Source organism: Desmodus rotundus, chromosome 9 (assembly GCF_022682495.2).
Source record: "Desmodus rotundus isolate HL8 chromosome 9, HLdesRot8A.1, whole genome shotgun sequence".
In the NCBI taxonomy this organism is placed as follows: Eukaryota; Metazoa; Chordata; class Mammalia; order Chiroptera; family Phyllostomidae; genus Desmodus; species Desmodus rotundus.
Genome location: NC_071395.1, coordinates 25961019 through 25983391, shown reverse-complemented (window position 1 = coordinate 25983391; position 22373 = coordinate 25961019). Strand labels below are relative to the sequence as shown.

The window sequence follows — 22373 nt, the reverse complement described above, 5'->3', positions numbered from 1 at the left end:
TGGTCTTTGGCAAAGTTTCTCAATAGGTCTACATTTTTAATTCCATTTTGATCTTGTTTCATTTTCTATCTTAATTTCTCTTTCTCTGGAGAGGCAGGTATAAAGTGAGCCTTCCTTTGTATAAATTTTATTATTAATTCTCCTTTTATGTATTCTGAAAACCAATAGTCACGTTCTCGCCCATTCCTTTCCCTCTAGCCCCCCATATAGTTTCTACTTCGTGAATAAATGACTCAGTAGGTATATATTATCAGACTGTTCTATTTTGCATACCCAATATTCATGAATCATAGAAGTGAACCTATTTCTCCAGTGCTGCACTGTGCATTCAATACCTGGAACAAACATTATTAATTCTTGTTTCTCTTCCCTCACTCCGAAACTATACATGTAGCAGGTTTATGCATATTTTAAGTGATTCAGACTATGGTGTTTTTCTTTCCTAAAATAAATTGTCTTAAAATGGATCACTGATTCCTTTCTCTCATCTGTATAGAAATAATATATCTGTAAAAGTTAATTTTTTAAACAGCTTAGTAGGAATAACCATCTAATAAGAGAAATGAAAAAAAGTAAAACTTAAGGCATTAAGCTATGGTATTACTTTTTACTAGTAGACAAGAGAGGATGTTGGAAATGTTTACATCAAAATATTTTAAAATTTACTACAAAAACTTAAGCTGTGAGTTCTGAATTAAGAATCAAATAGAAAAAATACTATAGGGTTGTCAAATGCTTCTCATCACTTGCTGACCAGAAGGATTAAAGTTAGGGTTAAAATATATGCCTGAAGAGCAAATTATCTGAAATATTTTAAAGAAATATGCTGCTATATATTTTAACCAAGATTTCATAATAAAAAGCAGAACTAAATAGACAAGAACAAGCTGTTAAGCAAATTTGGAAAATAAGCCTAAATTTATAAAGAATTTCATTCTGTCTTCCTGTTGTTGGAATTTTAAAGGTTTTGCTCTTAAATTTTATTGTTTTCCTTCCATTAGTTTTAGCTATCTTACTGAAGGTAAGAGAGCTTCTAGATTTTAGAAGCAGAATGATAGAAGGCAAAGAAAAGAAGAGATAAGCCTGTTATGTGGAAAGTCTGAAAAGAGAATGGCCAGACTCTTATTAACACATAGGGGAGGGGTAGTGGTGATTGGTATTGGACAGGTGAGATAAAATCATATAGATCAAGTAGAGGTTAGCAAGGGGTTAGTCTTGATGCAGCATTCATCTTATTAAATTGATGATAATGTGTTAAAAACCAGTTTAATTAATTTAAACTGGCAATTGTTTACATAAAGGTGTATGTATATATACATACATGCACATCACACACACATATATATATGAGTTAGTCATAGAAGAAAACAGGCAAGTAGTCTGGCCAAGTAACAGCATCAGCAATAATGCACCATGGGGGGAAAAAACAGTTCTAGGCTTGGTGTTACAAGTTGTTTTAGGGCCCTGCTATAAAGATGGATTAAATATGAGAGAAAATTTTTTGACTGTCTCCACCGATTATTCCTTATACCAGAGAAGATAGTCAAGAACGCACTTTTATTTTCGTTTCAATGGGAAGGAAAATAAAAATATGTGAAAAGTCAATTTCTATTGTTATCCATAATAAATAACTCCAGGTATTTAGTAGCCAAATGATTTCACAAAGGTTACTCTTCCATTAAACAAATCAGGCTCAAGAAAAGTCTTTTCTGGATAAAGATGGCATTGCATTAAGGTAATAAAGACAACAATTTCTATTCACAGCCATATTCTGCTCTTTCCCTACCAATACACATTTTGATTTGTTAAATTGTCACATAACAGATAAAATAAAAACTTAGTCAATCTTTAGTAATTGGATGTTAAAAATAAACATCCTGAAAGATTCCATTTTGCACATACTTGCATGTCTAAAGGAGCTGTTGACTTCATAAAACTGACTCGGTCACCCATCTTTTCCTGGAAGATTCTTTACAAATTCACCCTGTTGTCATTGTACTAATAACTCTTCCTGTTGTTTATCCTTGGGACCTGATGTTGCATATATTTTGGAAACTCTTCTCTTGGAGAGGAATTCTAAGACTGAACACGTAGAAAATATTGAGATAATTGCCTTGGGAAATCATACATGCACTTGAGGCGAAGCTGACTGGGGAAGCAATCCATCCAAAACAAAATCTACCAAGGGGATGTGCATGAGAACAAACTCCACTTACCATCAAGGCTTTAACCTTTTTTGTTTACTCCATATTAGCAGGTGATTCCCCCTTCCTTCAGCTCACCTGAGTGCACCAGAAGCTGAGGTACAGAGCACTAGGCAAGCCAACTTCCCACCTGAAAGCTATGTCTCTCCTCTATGCTTGAAGGCTTTTGTATTCTTTTGTTTTGTTTTGTTTGATTCTACAGGACTGGGAAGTACAGGTGCTGAAGAGTTAAGACCACAAGGGCCATCTTCAAACAAACAGAGGCTGAGAGTGGGTGGACAAACACCCAACCTTCCTGTCCTCTGGAGGGACAGGCCCAGGGGTGTTCCCTTCAGTTTCCCAATGTGTCCCCACAGGGTTGAACTCAAGTTGAACCCAGCAACAGCTCACGCATTAACACACTTTTTTTGGCTTTTCTTTCTTCCCTTTTTCTCTTTCCCACTTCATTAGTTTGGGTTTCCCCTAAGGGTTTATCTCTTGGGCAGAACCCAAATTAAACAATGTAATAATATTAAATGAGAGATGTTTATAGAAAATATCTCCAAGAAATCCCGTTGAAGAATTAAATTAAATCAGCTCTCCAAGGATATCTAGCATATGAGCGATCATTTATTTCAACAGTCCTTTACCATTCATAGAGCATATTGTTATCCAGGAAATGAAATTGTCGTGTTTATTAATCACCTCCAGAAATTTATTAGTGATCCTATACATATGTTCTGCAAGTACTACAGTAGTCAGACAGGACCTAGGTGTAAGTCCCTAATGAATATGGTCCAGAACAGGGGTGTCAAACTCATTTTCACCAGGGGCCACATCAGCCTCACGGTTGCCTTCAAAGGGCCGAAATAATTTTAGGACTGTATAAATGTAACTATTCCTTACCTGTTAAGGAGTTGAAATTACATTCGGCCCTTTGCAGGCAACCACAAGGCTGGTGTGGCCCCTGGTGAAAATGAGTTTGACACCCCTGGTCTAGAATACTTTGAGAGAAAATGCTTGCCATCTTTGATAGTTAAAATATCCACAAAGAAGCATGCCAGTAAAAAATGTACTTAGGGAGATTGACATTTAAAATCTTGCTAGATGTGGGCTTAGGTTGTAAAGAGGTATGCTAAAGGAATAGTTAGGGCCTAGAGTGGAAAGTTAAAAGGATGAAAAAAATGTAGGGAGATCTATCTTATTAGTTTCTTCAAGATTCTCTATCTCTCTCTCCAATGCAAAAGCACTCCGGGTTGGTAGTTTTCTTACTTCTTTTCTTCAGTTGCTCTCTCTTACTTTTATCCACTGACCTATTCTATGAATCAATTGTTTTTTAAATCAGCATGAATATTAGAAATGGAAAAATAAAAACTCAGAATAGTCATGAAGGCAGAAGAATATGGTACTGATGTGATCAAACTATCATTTTTCCCTCCTCACTGTCCTATCCCCAAATTTCCACATTTAAAGCAATTCCCTTAGTTTTAACTAAAAATAAAACTCTCTTAGTATTGGAAAGTAGCATTTTATACAAGCACCAAATGCTTAAGACTTGGCATATTTCAAAACTTTGATAATTCAGGCCTCATTTCCCAATTTGAGAATATGGTGAGAAATGCCTACTTAGAATGAATAATTTATAGCAAACATGTGCTTTTTTTTTGCTTTAATATCTGATTTAAATTTTTACAATATTATCTGATATTTTTCAGAGTTCTCCAAAAGCATGAATAGTATATAATGGCAATTATGAGAAGTTCCTCACAGCATTTCATCATCACTTCTGTCTTCCATTCCAAAATTACTGATTTTTTAAATTTTATTTCTATTGTTGACACTATTACAGTTGGCCCCCTTACACTCCCCTTTGCCCACTTCCACCCAGCCCCTGCCTCGCCCTCAGTCCATCCCCACAGTGCTGTCTGTGTCTGTGGGTTACGTATATTTGTTCTTGGGCTAATCCCTTCACCTTCTTTCATTTGGTCCTCCCCTCTCCTCTGATAGCCGTCAGACTGAGTTTAAGGCTTGTTTTCAGCAATAAGAGTAGTATTAAGCAAACTTAAATATTTGTTTGTTTTGTTATGTGATCTAAGAATATTTTAAATTATGATAACAGTGAGTGTTAAATAGCTGCCCTGCAGGAACCACAGTCCCCAGAACAAAGTCCCAGTTCCCATAAACAAAAACTGTTCCCAGAATGATGACGTAATGATGGGCATTTCTATCTATCAACTGTAGTGGCGCCACCATGTGGCAGTAGGGTAAACACAATTTGCAAGTCACTTGCTAGACTAGCGTTGAAATTACTCGTTTTTTATATGCTATAGATAACACACATTATTTTACATTTTCATAAAGAATATTAATATTTTATGTTACTTGGTCAATTTACATGCCTAAAATCCCATAAAATAACACAAGATAAAACATATTTAGATTAACTTTTCAGAAAAATTCTAAATCACAATGCGTCTAGGTTCAAGGTTGGTAGTAAATCAAAAATAGGATCTCTGGTAATAAGGCAATCCAAAAATATTTTATAGTTGTTATGACAAGCATGAATTCTTATCTATGATATTGACATCTTAAGAATATGTAAGAAACAAAGTAAAAAAGACAACTTAAAAGAATAAAAGACATCTGAATCTGCACAGAGGTGGAGTTGGAACCAGAAAGGAATAAAAAAGGAAAAACAAATGTTTAATCTGTTCTGGGAGTCCTGGCAATAAGTAAAATGGGATATAAAAATATGTAAGCATTCTGCTATAATCTCAACTTTAACTAAACAAAAAATATATTTTCCTTATACTAAAATTTCTCCAATTTAATAAATTTATTTTTATTTTAGGGATAAGCTGCATTCTGTTAACAAGAGACTGAATTCATTTTCACATTTCTTTAGCCCAGCATGGTCTGTGAAATTTAATTTAAAAATTGGCAGAAGTAAATTTGACTTATTTTGTAGTCGTTATTATTCTCTGAACAACAACAATGAAAAAATATGGTAAGCACGTGTAGACTCTAACAAGGATACATTTCTCTATAATTATAGTCCCTCATCTTGCCTAGCTGAGCAAGTGTGGAAAAGAAACCACTCTGCATGTATGAAGATAAACTAAGTGCACAGACTAATAGGAAGGTACAGTGCATGTTAATAGAAAAGCTGAATATGAAAAGCTATGCTCCATTTAGCTAAATATGCTGTGAAATAATAAGTGGTTACAAAATGGAGAAATTGACTTTGCAGGCATCCTTGGTGATGTGTGTTTAAAAAGCATCACTTGCCCTTTTCCCATTTAGTTTTTAAGTGAAATGAATTAGCATTAGACACTTGACCTTCAAAAACCAGCTGGTATTAAGACACCAAGTTACCTGAGATGTCCATCGTGAAACCAGATGCTGTGTGACTCCCTGAGCCACGACACTGGGTACTCCCAGCAGCCACTCATCCCCAAGTAGAGAGGGCATACACATTAGACGGGGCTCCAACAGATGCTGAAGTCACAAGTGAGTGGTATGAGCAATACCCTAACTCCTATGGCAACAACCTGCTCACCAAGGCCCCAGGATGCTCTTGACATAGTCCCAACTACATAGAAAGGAAGAAGGCACAAAGGAAAGAAGCAGGAAAATTCACTAATGCGTGACTGGGAGCATGATCTACAGCAGGCGCCAGGCGTTTTGCGGAGCAGTCTTCCCACGGAGCGCCATCTTCTTCGTGACTGCTGGTAGCTGTCCCACGTGTGCACACAGGGACGAGTTCGGGAGCCAGTGAAGTTTGAGAAATTCAGAGTTCGACAAACTGAAGTTTATTTGGGGGTCCTGGAATCCGCACACATAGTTTTCCCTCCCCTCTGAAATTTCTATTCTAGGTTTGAGTATGTCACCAACTAGTTACCCTCAAAAAAAGTGACCAGTACATCCCAGGATGGTGCTTGTCACCTCTTCTCTACCTAATCATCATGTGGCTGGTGGGACACCTTAATTATTCCTACTTTTTTTCACAACTGGCACTAAAGAATAGTAAACATAACTCCACCAAGGGCATGTGCTCCCCCATCCCAGGTAAAGACACATTTGCATCCCAAGTACATCCCTTAACCGCAAGGGGCTATTTCTCAAGTAGGAACCATGGGAAGGTCAGATACCCAGAATTTGTGCTTAAATTGATAAGAGGCACCATATCCAATACAGTAGCCACTGTTCATATGTGGCTATTAAAAAATTAAAGTATTGATTTTTGCTCATACTCCCCACTTTTCAAGTGTTCAGTAGCCACAGTATGGTCAGTAGCTAGTGCACTGGACAGTGCAGATACAGCAAATTTGCATCATCGAAGAAAGTTCTGTGCAACAGCACTGGACTAGCGTTACACCTCATGCACACACATGCACAGGTAGACACCTTCCTTCTGGTGGAAGCTCACTAGCTCTCAGGAGCCTGCGGAGACTCACAAGGGAATCTTGACTTTGCAGCATGCACACCCCTAATCTGCCTCAGTTACGTGACTGCCAGCACCCGGCAAGCAGGTAAAAGAAAATATCCACCAGCACCCTTTCCAGGCACGCTTGCCTCCCAACACAAACTGTCGTAAACCACAAGGAGGACACACAAACCCACACCCACTCCCTCCCTCCCTTTTCTCCAAACCGAAGACATTAGACTGATTTACCAAAAGACTCATGATGATTAAACTATCCAGCTTGGCTCCCAGAACTGCTTTGTTTCCCTCGGCTCCAACCGTATTTTCTATACTTCCACAATAAGAAGTGAGGTGAACTGGTGGAGAACTGACCCACAGTGATGCTACCCTGAAGTAACAGGGATCAGCTGGACACCCCTCAAACCACCAGGACCCACTCTGTCTTCGTGATTTTGTGCTTGATCTCTTTGTGGGTGAGCTCCATGTTATTTACCAGTTAAGCTCACGTTAAAAGTTCGTACATGCTTTGTGTTGTCTCTGTGTCTTTTTGCTATTCCTCTTGGTTTAGGTGGCCACTCTGTAGAGCCCAAGTGCTGTTGGCTATATTCCTAAGGAAAGCCTGAGGCCTCATACCCAGAATATGACACATAGCCTTATATTACTAAAGAAGAAAATGTTCTGGAAGAGAACAGGAGGAGGCATCTCTAGTGCAAGAAGAGAAAAAAAAATCAAGCTTATCACTCTAGAGATCCTAAAATAAAACATTCCCATTTCTTAATGCCAAATGCACTGAATTGTTTATTTGAGCACCTTAGTTAACTGTTAATCTGCATGTACATAACCTGTGTGGAAAGCATGTAGAGGCATTTCTATAAAGCAATGAGACTAGTTTTTAATCAAACCCGCTGAACCCACAGCTTTAAATAAAGGGTTCTGTTTTCGTAGTCACCCAGGAAAGTTGTGTACGGTTATGATAAGATGTCCAACGATGAATGAAACTTGGGTTTCTGTTTTCCTCTTCTGTGCTGTGTCAGATGTTCTCCTAGGAGTCACTGCAGGTGGCCCCAAGCGGAAGGGTAGTGGGCATCTTGGAGCAATTGGAGGCTGATGGCAAGAACAGTAAATCCTTTCTGAGGCATAGAAGGTAGACCCCTTCAGAATGGGGGGGGGGCAGGTATTCAAAAATGAAATGCTTGAGGAAAGTATCTTTTAAAACAGTATTTAATAGTTCCATTAGACAGTAGATGGTGTTTATTTAAACATTTTCTGTCTTAAGTGCTTATGAGAATAAGCTGCTTGTCTCTTATCGGCCCCTGTGGGTGTGGGAAAGGGGGTTGTTGATGGATTCCTGAGAGGCAGGTGCTGCAGTCGGTCCTGACCAGCCCCCTGAGCGCCTGGGGTCCCGATGGCACCCCAGCTGAGGAGCTGAGCCCTGAGCAGTGGGAGTAAAAATGTGCTGATGCACATTTGCTGGCTACGTCGGGATGGGCAGCAGGGCTGTGCTCGCATGGCCGAATCTCATCTACCAGAACTGGAAGCCGAAGAGAAGCGTAAAACTGGTCAACGAAAGCAACCGTAGGCACACGTCATTGAGAAATGTGGACGTAAGCACTGCAAGAAACCGCTAAAGGAATTAAAAACGGCTGCCTTTGGACACCTGAAATGAAGAACAGAGCAGGATAGGCCAAGGGACATGCCCATTTTCAATGTAAACCTTTATTATAAGGGTGAACATGCATTCCTTTTAAAGTGTTGACACTTAGGGAAACAATACTGTATTATCTACAAAAAAATAATCCAGAACTGATGTTGTACGTCATAATAGTGAAGTACATTTTAAATAAATCAATGTGCTCTCATCCCTTTTTAAAGATCTAGCAATTTTATGTTTTCTACGTAACTCCTACTACCCAGTAAGAGATCACAGGCCTTCATGACTCAGTCAAGCATGGGGGTCGGCTGCTGGGGGGACTGGTCAGAGCTGCCTGGCTGGCTGCCTCCCAGCACACCTGCCCGCTCGGTCCACGTTTCCTCTCTGCCTCCTTGTCTAAGGCTCCGCACCAGTCACTCCTGGCTGGGCCTTCATTGCATTATCTCCCCAGCTCCAGACCAGGGGCCTGATAGGACTGAGCACTAGATCACCTAGGGGGATGTTTTTAAATATGGATCCCCAGACCCCACCCCACATAAGACATATTCCAGTAACTGGGTGAAGGGCCCGTGCACCAGCGTCTTACGTTTCCCACACAAGCTTCGCCGACATCGCTGTAGACACTTGGCTCTGTTGTCCGGATGCGGTTTGGGGGGTTAAGTCCCGATACAAAGACAGAGAGAGCCTGGGAGGATATTTTTATCTCCGCCTGGCCCTTCCCTGTGCCAGGTCGGAAAACATGCCGCTGTGGACTGAGTGTCTCTGTCCCATCAGGTCTGAAGCTCTATGTGATGTACCTGGAGGTGAGGCCTCTGGGAGGCGGTTAGGTCCTGAGGGTGGATCCTCATGAAGGGGATCAGTGCCCTCCTGGAAGAGACCGCAGAGGGCTCCTTGCTCCTTCCACCTGTAAGGGCACTGGGAGAAGACGGCCAGCTACGAACCAGGAAGGGAGTGCTCACCACTCAGCAAGGCTTGATCTGGGAGCTTCCACCCTCCGGGACTACAACAAATAAACGTGTGTTGTTTGAGGCCCTCGCTGTGTGGGGTTTTGCCACCGCAGTACAAACAGATTAAGCCAATGCCTCCTCCAGCAGGGAATCTATCTTCTTGTCTCTTTTATTGCATGGGCTTTTGTTGCTATTTCTTTGCTTTTGTTTTTAGTGTATCCAATATGCTTGGCTGACCCGGTAAAACAGTTAGAGAGAAACAAACACCTATGATTGAATATAATAAAAATGTACACCTGACACATGCAGATTTTTTTAATCTCTTTCATGGGACCTTGTAAAAAGTGTCTCAGTTCTTGAATTTCTTTTGGTAGCAGGAAAAGGGACCTGACTTTATCCATAAAATATGGCTTCATTGCAGCTAGCGCCCCAGAAACTATGTGAGGTTTTGCTATTTTGTTTAAATAACTTCCCTTGATTTTGTCTTTTCAGAAGCAGGAACCCTTGTGCCAAAAGTACAATGATTTCTAGTTTGTTCAGTAATTTTTCCTCTTAAAGTTAAGTTTTATGGTATTTTAAGAAAACCCACGATTCATAACACTTGGCTTCCTAAAAACTAAATTATATGTCTGTGTGTACATATAAACACACTCATATGTGTGTGTATATAATATATCATGTTCCTAACTGGTGTTTATTAAGAACTATATAAAAATAATTTAGTAATTATTTGAGTATTTTTACAAAAATAAAATTAAGGTAGATGTTTACATTTTTCCTTTCTTATGAAAATATTCTTCAAATAATTTTAGTTGACTGTAACTATAAATGTACAGTTATATAATCATGGCAGTCCAATGTCTACTTTTCAAATTCTGAAACTCATATTTTGTTGCAATGAAAAAAATTAAGATCTAATCTAAAGTAAATCCCAAAATTTCATTTTTCACAAATATTTCAGCTTAGAGAAATGTATAATTTAGCAGAGCAGTATGAAAGAGACAAGTAGGGTCATTTTGGTTTAACCTTTTGTCTTTGCCCACCTTCTGATGTAAGTAATAACCAATGGCAAAATAAAATGAAGAATAGGGATTTTAAAAAAGGACAAAAAGTATTGATATGCGCTGTAGGTTTTGCATTGTCAGTGGATTTCTACTTCATGTAATATATAAAAATGCATATGAACACATGAAAGACCAAAGTTATGCTTAACGTAATAATAACAGGAAATTCTTTGCAGAATTCACACTTCCGGGAGTGAGATGCATCCATTACCTATACTCAGGAGCTGAACTGCGGTCTGTCTAGCCAAAGTGATAAAATTGAAGACTTCGCCCGGCAGTGTTTGTCTGTCACCTTTCAAAAGTTCATAGATTAGAGCAACTTGGTGTAAGTCATAATGCCTCAGGGATATATCATTGAGTGTCATTTATATATTTTTAAAAGATTAGCCTCTAGAAGCAGAAGTCAAATGGAAGCTAACCTAATTACATTAGTAAAATTAAAATCGGCAACTGAAAAAAAGACTGTGCTTTTAAAATACAGCTTTTTCTCTACTTTCTTGGCACCTTGTCAGATTTCCACTCTTGGAAGTTCAAGTTCTCTTCAAGACAGGCCACATGGGGGTTGTGTTTGGGTCACATGATTGATTGTAAAACAGGCTATAGCACCATAAAATGTTCTTCGCAGAATTGACTGGATTTGGTACAACTATTAAAAAATTAGGTTATTTTTTACAATAAATCTGTTGCCCTGACTTATAAAAGAAAATAAAAATCTTTTTTCCTAAAAGTATTTTATGTACTGTGCTATAATTCTTTCAAAAAAAAACCAAAACAGTTCTCCTCTTTCTAATCATTTTGTTTCATAAACTGTTGCATGGAAAAGAAAACTGCCCATCTAAATCTTTGACATGCTTCAAGGCCTATTTCAAGTTTCTCATCCTCTGAGAATTTCATATTAATTTCATTCCCAGTGATTTCATCTGGGCTTATTAAAAAATGAGATGAGATGTCTCAGTTATGATTCCAGAAGCTAGGAATAAAAACAGGGAGGGAAGGATGAGACTGGCCCATTGGCTGCAAGGAATGGAACAGAGAAATGTCTTCGAGATAGTAAGCAGGGGTATGGTGGGTTTAGTTGGTGACCTGTCCAACATCCATTCTTGTCTTTCCCCTTTCCTCACCCTTATTTTAGTTGCCTGCCCTATGCTGAGTTCTAGCGATAGATTCTGAACAGTAAGCCAATCTGGGCATGGCATTCCACTTCAAATATTCTTGATCCAGGTTTGGGTGTGTATCAAGCCTAATCAGAATGAAGGAAAGGACATATCCCATCATTTGGGAAAAGGAGAGTTTTCTCTTTTTCCCTACTTGATATGAGTCATGAAGGGAATGCCCCTTTTGCTGCTGATTGTATCTTGCAACCATGAAAGAAGCCAGCCTAAGGGCCAAGTTGGCAATGCACAAGGGAAAAGCAGAGTTTGTCACAGGGTAAACACATCTTACCTCACCTCTGATCATATCATTCCTGCCTTACCTATAGAATCACGGCTATGTGTGATAAATTGCCTACTTATTCCAGTGCACTGGAGCTACCAACTCTATTACACACGGCCAGAAGCACCCAAATCTTTCGAAGCTATAATCAAGCCAATATCGACAGTCCCTGAAGTAGCAATCTGAAGGAGGGAGACAGAAAGAGAAAGCAAGAAAAGGACATGGGACAGAAAATAGCAATGCCAAAAGAGACGAAGTAGATTCAGATAGGAGAGCAAGAGAGAGTCCAGAGCAGTTTCTCAACCTAGCACCACTGACGTTTGGGACCAGATGCTCCTTTGTTGGGGGGAGTTGTCCTGTGCAATTTAGAATGGTTGGCAGCATCCCTGGCCTCTAGCAACTATTTGGCAGTAGTACCTTACACACATGTACAGTATGATAATCACAAATATCTTCAGATGTTGCCAAAAATCCTCTGGGAGACAAAAATACCCCCTTGTAAGAGCCGTTGATATAGAGCACAGGTGGCAAACACAAGGCCCGTGGGCCAAATCCGGCCCTTCACCTTGTTTTATCTAGCCCAGCACCTTGTTTCTACCCAGAGGCAGTGTCCCGAGCTCTTCACCCCTAGTTAACCCACATTTATACAGTCCTAAAATTACATCCAGCCCTTTGAAGGCAACTGAGAGGCTGATGTGGCCCCCAGTGAAAATGAGTTTGACACCCCCCCCTCCATCTAGAGAAATCCCCTGAGGCTCTGGAGCACAGCTGTGTGGCTTTGGTATAGCAAGTGGCCGGTTTGCCTGCGGTGGGCACCGAGAAAATAATGGTATTACTGTCCAGATAATCTCCTCTGGACATTAATCTCCTCTTCAAACATCAGGAGACGCAGTCAAGTACTTCCCTTTCTTTCCCATAATGAGGGACAACTAAAAAGAAAATCCTCAGGGAGGAAAAACTTTTCTTCGACCCGCTTAGATTAACTACCTGGGGGCTAACAAAAGACAGATTTAACAGGAGAAAAGACATCCAATTTTTATTAGTATTTACATAACAGGAGTTCACAGAAGAGTAGTGAAACTTGAAGAAGTAGTTAGGCTCATGGAGGAAATGGTTTTAAACTTCAAGAGATGATAAATTTGTGAGAAAATGATTGACAGATATATGGAGGAACCAATGGAAAATAAGGGCTCTTTAGTAAGCTCTATTTATGGGAACTCATCTTGGTGTCCACTCTCCCTCTGCAGTGACGAGAATTGTTCTTCTCACCCTGGTTGGGGGTGGGAACCAAAGGGAAATTTATGCCCCGTTCCTAGGCAGAGAAGGAGAGGGCAGAAAGTTCTCCCAACATCTGTTTATTCTAAAATCTGTTGATTTGCTTTAGATCAAAGTAATCCTTTTGCCAAAGTGGCATGTTTTGGAGTGACATATTCTGATACCCTTCCAAAGTGTGCTTTTAGTGGCAGAATAAGTCTCCAGATTCTGCATTAAGCAAATAACCAGAGACAGGGGTGTCATTCTGCCCTTTTCTGAGACAGCCCCAATCTCCATGAGGATGTTATGTAAGTTGACTTGGCTCCATGGATGTAAAAGTACCACTGTCGTCTCCTCCAAAGGAAAGTGAGGGAAGAACCTCCAGCCATAAATTGTGAATATTCTTCCCTCAAGTTTTTGGACAACAAGAGGAAACAGGGTGTTTGGGGTGGGAGAGAAATGGTGACTGGTGGTGGAGGTGGGCACAAATGCCACGTTACGAGCCCTGGCAGCTACTAATGGCTTAGGAATACTCAGTGCCTTGTGTCTTCAGCTCTGGGTTTCATCCACAATTATGAGATGACAGGAAAGCCATATTCCACATTCTGTTACTCTTGCAATAGATCTTAAAATCAACCTGAAATTTATGCCTTAAATTTTCCATCCTACCACAGTAAAGATTTTTTAGTCGTTTGGAGGTAGGTTCCAGAACAGTTTCCAAGTCATTACAAGGAAAACCTGCAGAAGGTTTTTGAGATGAGGCCAGCCAATAACTAAGGATGAGTTTTAAGGACATATTTAACACACCAGTTGTCATCGCTAACTTTACCATTTACTGTGCACACTCCCACCCTCTGATGACTCTGTCCTCCACTCCCAGACGGTCCTTCCCAATGTGACTTTACTTTCAGGCCCCGCATCGTTTTTGATATATTTATTCCTTTTTGTAAAGTCACATTGCCACATGACATTTATCCAGGTGGCTTTGTCAAAAGGAACTGCTGAGACCCATTGTTCTTGGAGATGCATATCTTGTTGTGTGATGTGCTATACATGATAAAATCAAAAAGGATTCAAATGATAAAACTTTACATAAAAACAAATTTAATACTAAGACAGGCCTCCTCTAAATGTTTGTGCCTCCAGCCCACTGTGGTTACTGGCACTAGACTACAGGGAAATTTTTTTCACTGAAATAACAATGGAGGAGCAAAACCATCTTTTCAAAAATTTAAGAAATAATGAAATTTATTTGATGTTCATATTCCTCTTAAGATGGCAAAAGTCTTTGAATTGAAGTTATTTTCCACAAAAAGGCAACCCTAAGGAAGTAATGCAGTCAGTCACTTGCTGTGGACTGAATTGGATTCGCCCATGATTTATATGTTGCAGCCTTAATCCCCAGTGTGATGCAATTTAGAGATGAGACCCATGAGAGACTATCAGGTTTAGATGAGGTCACAAGAATGGGGTCTTCATGAGGGGATTAGTGCCCTGATAAGAAGAGACATCAGAGAGCTTGCATTCTCTATCTCTCCACCCCCAAGCCCTGCCACGTGAGGACATGGAGAAAAGGCAGCCATCTGCAAGCCGGGAAGAGTCCTTACCAGAAACTGATTGTGATGGCAAATTGACCTTGAGCCTCTAGCCTCCTGACTCTGAGAAAAATTTCTGCTGTTTAAGCCACACAGGATACAGTATTTTATGATGGCAGCCCACGCTGACTTAAACTGCCCTATTCATACTTTTATTATCAGTAAAAGTTCGTGAGTATATTGAAACAAATGTGTGCATTGTTACAGAAAGAAAGGTATATTACTTTGGTGGAATCCACAGACATTTAAAAATATGTCAGAAGATGAAAAAACAATTCTGGAATAATTTATGTAGCTCTAACTAAAAAGAAATGGTCACATTCTCCTGGCTCCTTTGCTGAAGCACACGAGTCTAGTGCATTTTCAAACTTCGCACGCAGCGAAGAGGGCAAGAGGAACCCTAATCTAAGAGATTAATTCAGAATTCACTTGTCATACTGGTTGACAAATAATTTCAATTCAAATATAAGAAGTGTATACGTTTCTCATTTCCATGAAAGAATAAAACAAAAATACCCCACCACGTGATAAAACCGGGTAGTCTGAATAATGGCCTTTCTAATGAGAAAGCCTGAGACTGTGTGCTGGGCCACTTACTGAGCACCTTCGATTAATTCCTACCCTCTCTGGGCTTCAGTGTCCTCAAGGGTAAAAATGTGCATGAGAATAATAGTACCTGCATCATTGAATTGTGAAAATTTTAGAAAAGTACCTGGCTTATGGCAAACGTTCAACTAATGTTTCATGCCCTGGCTTATCTGCATATTAAATTCATTTCATGAACTAACATGCATCTAGCAAACTAAGCATAGAATCCAGAAAAATTTCACGAATCATTTTTCATTCAGCCCCTACCGAAAAGTCACCAGGCCTTTCACCAGTGGAAATGACCTGCATGCCATGGAAACGCTTAAGTTTCATGGCATCATATCATGTGAAGAATTTTTTTGTAGCATATATTTTATTCACCTACAATTTTGGATGACAGTTGAAGAAATTTAGGAAAAAAAACACTTAATGCTCACATGTGATTAATTTTGTGAGGATACAGAAATAATTGAAACAGATAATTTTGATACAAGTTTTATAAACTATAGAAACATTTCCAGTGGTCAGGAGCCAGTTTTCATTACATATTTAAAGTAACTTTTTAAAAAAATTAAGACAAATAAGCTTTGATTTAATATTAAAGTGTTTAATTGTCCTGTCAAGGGCCATTTTACATTCCAACCACGCTGATTTTTGTATTCAGTCTGGGTAGGTCTGTCTTTGTAAAGTGGGACTTGGACTATCTGGGGATTGTTCCTTCTGAACATCTTCAGTGTTCCTTTCCTCCTTGGCCTCAGTAATTCCCTCACATACCACAGAGACCCACACTCAGCGGGAACTCCAGGGGGTCCTTAGCAGATCACCGAAGGTCTCTGAAGCTCCCTCCTCTTGAGTGTTCTGCCCTAAAAACATTTTTTGTTGTGATGTAATAGTCACATAACATTGTGTGAGTTTAAGGTGTACAACATGTTAATTTAATACATTTATATAACTGCAATATGGTTACCATCGTAGCATTTAGCTAACGCCTCTATCACGTCACATCATTATCACTTTCTTTAGTGGTAGGAACAATTCAGATCTAATCTCTTACAATTTTGAAGTTATAATCAGTATTGTTAAGTATGCTCATGATGCTGTGCATTAGAGCACAGGAACTTATCTATGGACTTATCTACTGGGTGCAAGTGTGTGCCCTGAAGCACATCTCCCCAGTTCCCCCATTCTTCACCCCCTGGCAACCACCAGTCTACTTTCTGCTTTTATGAGTTTGGCTTTTTAAAAACACTTCATTTCACATATAGGTGACATTGTACACAGTATTTGTCTTTCTCTGTCTGACCTATCTCACTTAGCATCATGCCATATGAACTTTTGCCACCTTAGCCTACCCAATTTCTCAGCTCCATCTCCTCAACTCAGGCACCATCAACTTCCACCCAGGTTCTTCCTCCCTCTGCCATGGCCCTCAAACTCTCGGGCAGTATGCGGGGCAATTGTAGGGCTCACCTCATTCGTTTCTTCTCTCTCAGGGACTCCTGTCCTTGGTCATTTGATGTCTCCTGTCTTGATAAACCATTGTTTTATGTATTTTGTCCGGTTTTTGTGGTACAAGCAAGAGGGTAAACTCAGTTACCTGGTACTACAAAGGCCGCCAACCTTGATTCCTAGCAGGAAGATGAAAATGAGCCCTGGTAAAGCCCTTTTTGTTCCCTCCCAGTTGATGGACAAGGAACCCTTGCTGTCTTTGGCTAATTCCACACTGCTTCCCAACACTGTTAATGGCCAGTCTCACTTCTGCTCCACTGGATGGTGACCTTCATCTAGAAATAGCCCTTCAGCATGCCTCCTGCTCTCCCTGACCCCACCTAGGGTAGACAGAACGTTCTCTGGGTAGAGTCTCCAAGGCCTTGGAGAAAGGGACACAGGTGAAAGGAGCAGGTATCAGAGCAGACTTAGTATGTATAATTTAAAGACCCCTTGTCTTTGACAGTTGACTTGCCGTCTTCTCACTGTACTTTTTTATTTAAACTCAGTCCTATTCATATCCTTTATATATTGTATATAAACTGTCTTAGGGAAAAAACATATAATTTTCAGTTTTTCATGACTTCTTCCTTCCCCACCCAAGACCCTCCCCTATCATTTACAGACCAGGAAGAATGCAGTCCAAGGTCCATTTGCCTCCACAGCTCCCACCCACCACCACCCAAATCCACTTGGTACCACATCTGGGAGGGTCAGTTCATCTCTCCAGGCCCTGATCACACGGCGCCAGCAGTGCCTCTTGGCCCTGTAGCCGCAAGGGTGAACAATCAGAATTCAGTTGGGCCATAGTGACCCATTTGGGGAAGATGTCTGAGCATTTGTCAAAAGCAGACTTGGGACTTTAAAACACACCCATGCATTTGCACAGGGAATTCCTTGTTCCTGGGGAACCTGGAGAGGGTACAGAAGTGGGGGAGGGAGGAGAACTGAGACTCTTTACCCAGTGAGGAGGGGGCAGCTGGAGGACAGTGCACGAGGCTGGGGCCCAGTTGGAGCCGGAGCTGGCTAGTGCTGCCTCATTGTAAAACCCTTCTTCAGAAACCATATCTAAATGCATTTAACTACGTAAATGCTTCTGGTAAGAAACCTGGTTCTCTGTATCTAAGATATGTTCCTTGGACAAGTCAGACTCATAAATTTAATGGCAACAAATCATTTTATCTGAAAACATCTGAAGACTTCGGCAGAAAAAATATCTGCCCACTGGTGAAGTGGCTTTTTGGCACACGGTCACCAAGGCAGTGTCTGGGGAGCAGATTGCAGGAAGGAGAGGGAAGTGAAGTATGCTTCCTCAGAAACGAAGTTGGAAGGCCATTCTAACCAGCATTTGTTTGTAAGAGATTCAGTTGCCCTTGTCTGCAGTGAATCAGTTCTAAGACGTGTGGTTCCTATAATTGGGCTTGGACGTCCATGGGGTGTCCTCACATAACAAGTAAGCCATTGAGGGATATTTTCGTGCAGCTGTGAGGTCTCAAGGGAAGGCAGAGAAGAGCTGTGCGCCCAGGGGTTCCCTCAATTCATTCCACCTCAAGCATTTGTTCAGCTTCACTGGAATGCAAGTTTGTCATGTGGAAATAAAAGAAAATTGTCTAGAGAAAAAATATGACTGAACCCTGCCAAGAGGATTCCTCACGAGATTTGTTTATGCACGTTTGCAGCTTACTGGGAGACAGTTTATTATTTCTTTGAAGCAGCAAAGCTTCTTATTTTGTAGAAACAGTCCCCAAAGGGTTTTTTTTTTATAAATTAACAAGATCATTTTATTTTCTGGGTCAGTAACAAAATTAAGAGATTTGTTTGTATGTTCCTCTTAATACAATCTTAAATAAAATTCACAAACCAAATGGGAAACTTGGCTTCATTAGCCCATGACAAAGGAAAATGTGTCTTATCTGAATAGAACTTGGAAAACTTTAAAAAAATGTAATACAACTTTTGTAATCTTACACAGAGAGTAAAAGGCTGAAACTAGATTTGGTTTAAAGTCATACAATAGCAACGTAAACTAATATTTTACACAGAACACAGTTACTTCCTAACTTCAGGGGAAGGAGTAGAGAGAAGGCAGGAATTTTCAAAGAGAAAAATGATGGAAATTTATCTGCAAACTTCAGTTGGATATGCATATTGCTTGTGTCTGACATTAATTCTAGCTGAAATTTAAATGTATCCTGCCAGAAAATTAGCAAAGTGGAGACATTAGAATAAAATGTATTAAGTATTATGTTGGACTTGTCCAGGAATTTGGGCTTGTTCCAAGAGTCAAAAAACATTAGACAACAAGGATAAGGGTTAGTGACCATGTCTATTTATACAGATAAGACTACTCAAAGCAGTTAGTCCTGAAGAGAAATGATTACATCAAACGGCTTAGGAGAAGGATCGATGTACACCTGAAGGAGCCAGGATTTGTTTAAAGGTCTTAGGTACCAGTGGTTACACTGAAATGAGAAAAATGCAAAACGCCCCTAAAATAACAGAGCTGAACCCAGTGTCAACACCTTCCCACCGTGTCGCCTTGAGTCTTACCCAGAACTGCTTGTTCGAAAGGTAAAGCACACCCAAGAGGACATACAACTGCTTGTGTCACCCCACCTATATCCTGACACCGTAGACTGGGTCCCTTTCACAGTCCCTTTGTTGATTTATTAATGATAGCCATTCTGGCAGGTGTGAGGTGATATCTCATTGTGATTTGAACTTGAATTTAACAGATGATTTGTGACATTGAGCATCATTTCACATGTGTATTGGCCACCTGTATCTCCTCTTTGGAGAAGTTGCTATTTGGGTCCTTTGCCCATTTTTTAATTGGATTGTGTTTGGGGGGGGTGTTGAGTTTCACAAGTTCATTATAAAATTTGGATATTAACCCCTTATCAGATGTATTATTGGTTAATATGTTCTCCCATTCAGTGGGTTGCCTTTTCATTTTGATGGTGGTTTCTTTTGCTGTACAAGCACTTGTTAGTTTGATGTAGTCCCATTTGTTTATTTTTTCTTTTGTTTCCCTTGCCCAAGCAGATATAGCAGAAAAATATAGCTATGAGAAATGTCTGAGTTTTTACAGTCTATGTTTTCTTCTAGAATTTTTAATGATTTTGCATCTAGCATTTAAGTCTTTAATCCATTTTAAATGTATTCTTGTGTGGGGGATAAGAAGGTGGTCTAGTTCCATGTTTTGTCCCTATCTGTCTGATTTTTCCAATGTCATTTATTGAATAGACTATCTTTATCCCATTGTATGTTCTTGCCTCCTTTGTCAAATATTAATTGACCATAAAGATGTGGGTTTATTTCTGGGCTCTCTATTCTGGTCCATTGAGCTATGTGTCTGTTTTTACGCCAGTACCAGGCTGTTTTGGTTACTACCATTTAGTATAGTTTAATATCAGGTAGCATGATTCCTCAACTTTGTTCTTCTTTCTCAGCATTGCTGTGGCTACTGTGGATATTTTGTGGTTCCATATAAATTTTTGCAATATTGTTCTAGTTCTTTGAAATACACCATTGGTATCTTGATAGGAATTGCATTGAATCTATAGATTGCTTTGGGTAGCATGGACATTTTAATGATGTTAATCCTCCCTATCTATGGACATGGTATATGCTTCCAATTATTTGTAGCTTCTTCAATTTCATTCTCTAATGTCTTATAATTTTCTGAGTGCAGGGCTTTTACATCCTTGGTTAAATACCTTCTAAACTATTTTTTATGCAATTGTAAATAGGATTGTTTTCTTAGTTTCCCTTTCTGATAGTTTATTTTTGATGTATATAAATGCAACTGTATCCTGCTACTTTATTGAATTCATTTATTAGAAATGGATTTTGTAGGGAAAAGGGACTGCTTAGTTTTGTGACAATACTAGCCTCAAATTGGAGTTTCTAGAGTAATGTCATGGTTCCCTCCTTATTTACTACAGAGATATATTTTAAGACTGTGAAAAGCAAATCCCGACAATACTATATAAAAATAGGCAAATATGTGTAGCTGAAACTCTTGATCCTAAACAATTTAGCTGGTATCTGGCATCAAAAAGACTGACATTACTTCACATGCAAACAAGATATCTCTGAAATTATCAAATGGGCAACTTACTGATGGACAACTTTAAAAATAGTAAATAAATAAAACCTAGAGGGAAAAACAACAGATGGTCAAATAATACAGCACATATGAGAGGTCTGGGTAACAACCAATTTGCTGAGTGCAGTAGAAAAGGCAAAAAAACAAAATGCACTAGAGATCTTTGTAAACAAAACGCGATGTGCATTTTTCAGAGAGAATCATTTCATGAGACTAAAAAGATACTTGACATATAGTGAGTGATTTAACATAGTTATTGGACTCCTTTTGGAAATTACAAAAATTGAATTTCTCCCCATGCTCAGTCTTTTAACAAATAACATAAACCCAAAGCATTTTAACTGGTGCTGTATTCAGTGTGACCCTCTGTAATTAATTTCACATGTGACTGTTGTGCAATTACTAAAGAAAATGAAGAGATCTTAAGGTTAACAATGATTTATCCTGTTTTATCTTTGTTCTCCCAGTGTGTATGCACACACACACACATGCACACATAAACCCTAAAATCGCCCTGGGAGTAATAACCAGGGTCATGTAAGTTTATACCCTTTGTGAGGCCAGGAGTCAGGGTACGTTACACAGTAATTGCATAAGGGAACTTGAGACATCCCTTTATTCTTATGTAGCAGGGGTGTTCAGGCAAAAATCACTCCTTCAAATCAACTGGAATTACACCTTTGCAGGGAACATAGTACAAGGACAGCCAACCAAAACCTGGAAGTGTTTTTAGGAAATACATGCCTGAGAATGTGAGGCAGAGTTCAGTAAATGCTCAAGAACAAGCTGGAGAAGGGGCTGAGTTGTCAGAGGTAGTACTGACAACCCTCTGAGCAAGGCCGCTAAGGTGTTTGCTCTCGGGCAGCGGCTGGGGCCAGCATTTCTCAAACATGACTTAGTAACAAAGGCTATCTTCCTGGTCGTCACGATGTGCTGAAAATTTAGACAGATCTAGGTTCAAATTCTGTTCATTCAAAGGCCAAGTAAGCTCCATGACTTTGAGCAAGTTGCTTAATACTCTAAGCCTTCATTTCCATATTTGAAAAATAGATAATAATACCTTCCCCATAATGACTGTTAAACATAAAGACTTTGCCCTGGTGTTTAGCATGTACCATATTTTTCTGTGTATACTGCATACTTTTTTACCCAAATTTTTGAGGGAAAAATAAGGATGTGCATTATACATGGGTAGTACTAATTCTGTGTATATATATATACACAGAATTGTTTTATTTGTGCTTATGCATTAAAAGTGTAACTCTAGAAAACAATAGTGATATCCATATGCAAAATAATACCATGGAATATGATAATCAGGTTTGTTTCTAAATATAAATAAATAAATAATTGAATTAAAAAATTAAAATGAAAAATTTTTTTCCTGAAAGTTTGGGCCAAAAACGTGGGTGTGCCTTATACACGGGTGCACATTATACACAGCAAAATATGGTAGTAAGTGCTCAACAAATCTTAGCTAAAATAATAAACATGAAGAATAAACTAATATTTAAAAGCATTTTATTTGTTTCTCACCAGGTTCCCTTTGGTTCTCAAATGACCTGACTACCCCAGGCATTTGTAGGTAGGCTGGGAGGGTACCCACTGATCTGCAAACTTCCTGGGCGACCT

At 39.4% G+C, this 22373-nt stretch overlaps 1 protein-coding gene across 1 annotated transcript in view; it reads left to right on the top strand.

Annotated features, from left to right (window-relative positions):
- The first annotated feature begins 8093 nt into the window (after nt 1-8093).
- Nucleotides 8094-22373, top strand: part of RXFP1 (relaxin family peptide receptor 1) — a 114294-nt gene continuing 100014 nt past the window's right edge. Inside the window, exon 1 of the mRNA XM_053911205.1 lies at nt 8094-8213. Coding sequence (XP_053767180.1) covers nt 8094-8213 — 120 coding nt within the window. The remainder of the gene's footprint in view (nt 8214-22373) is intronic.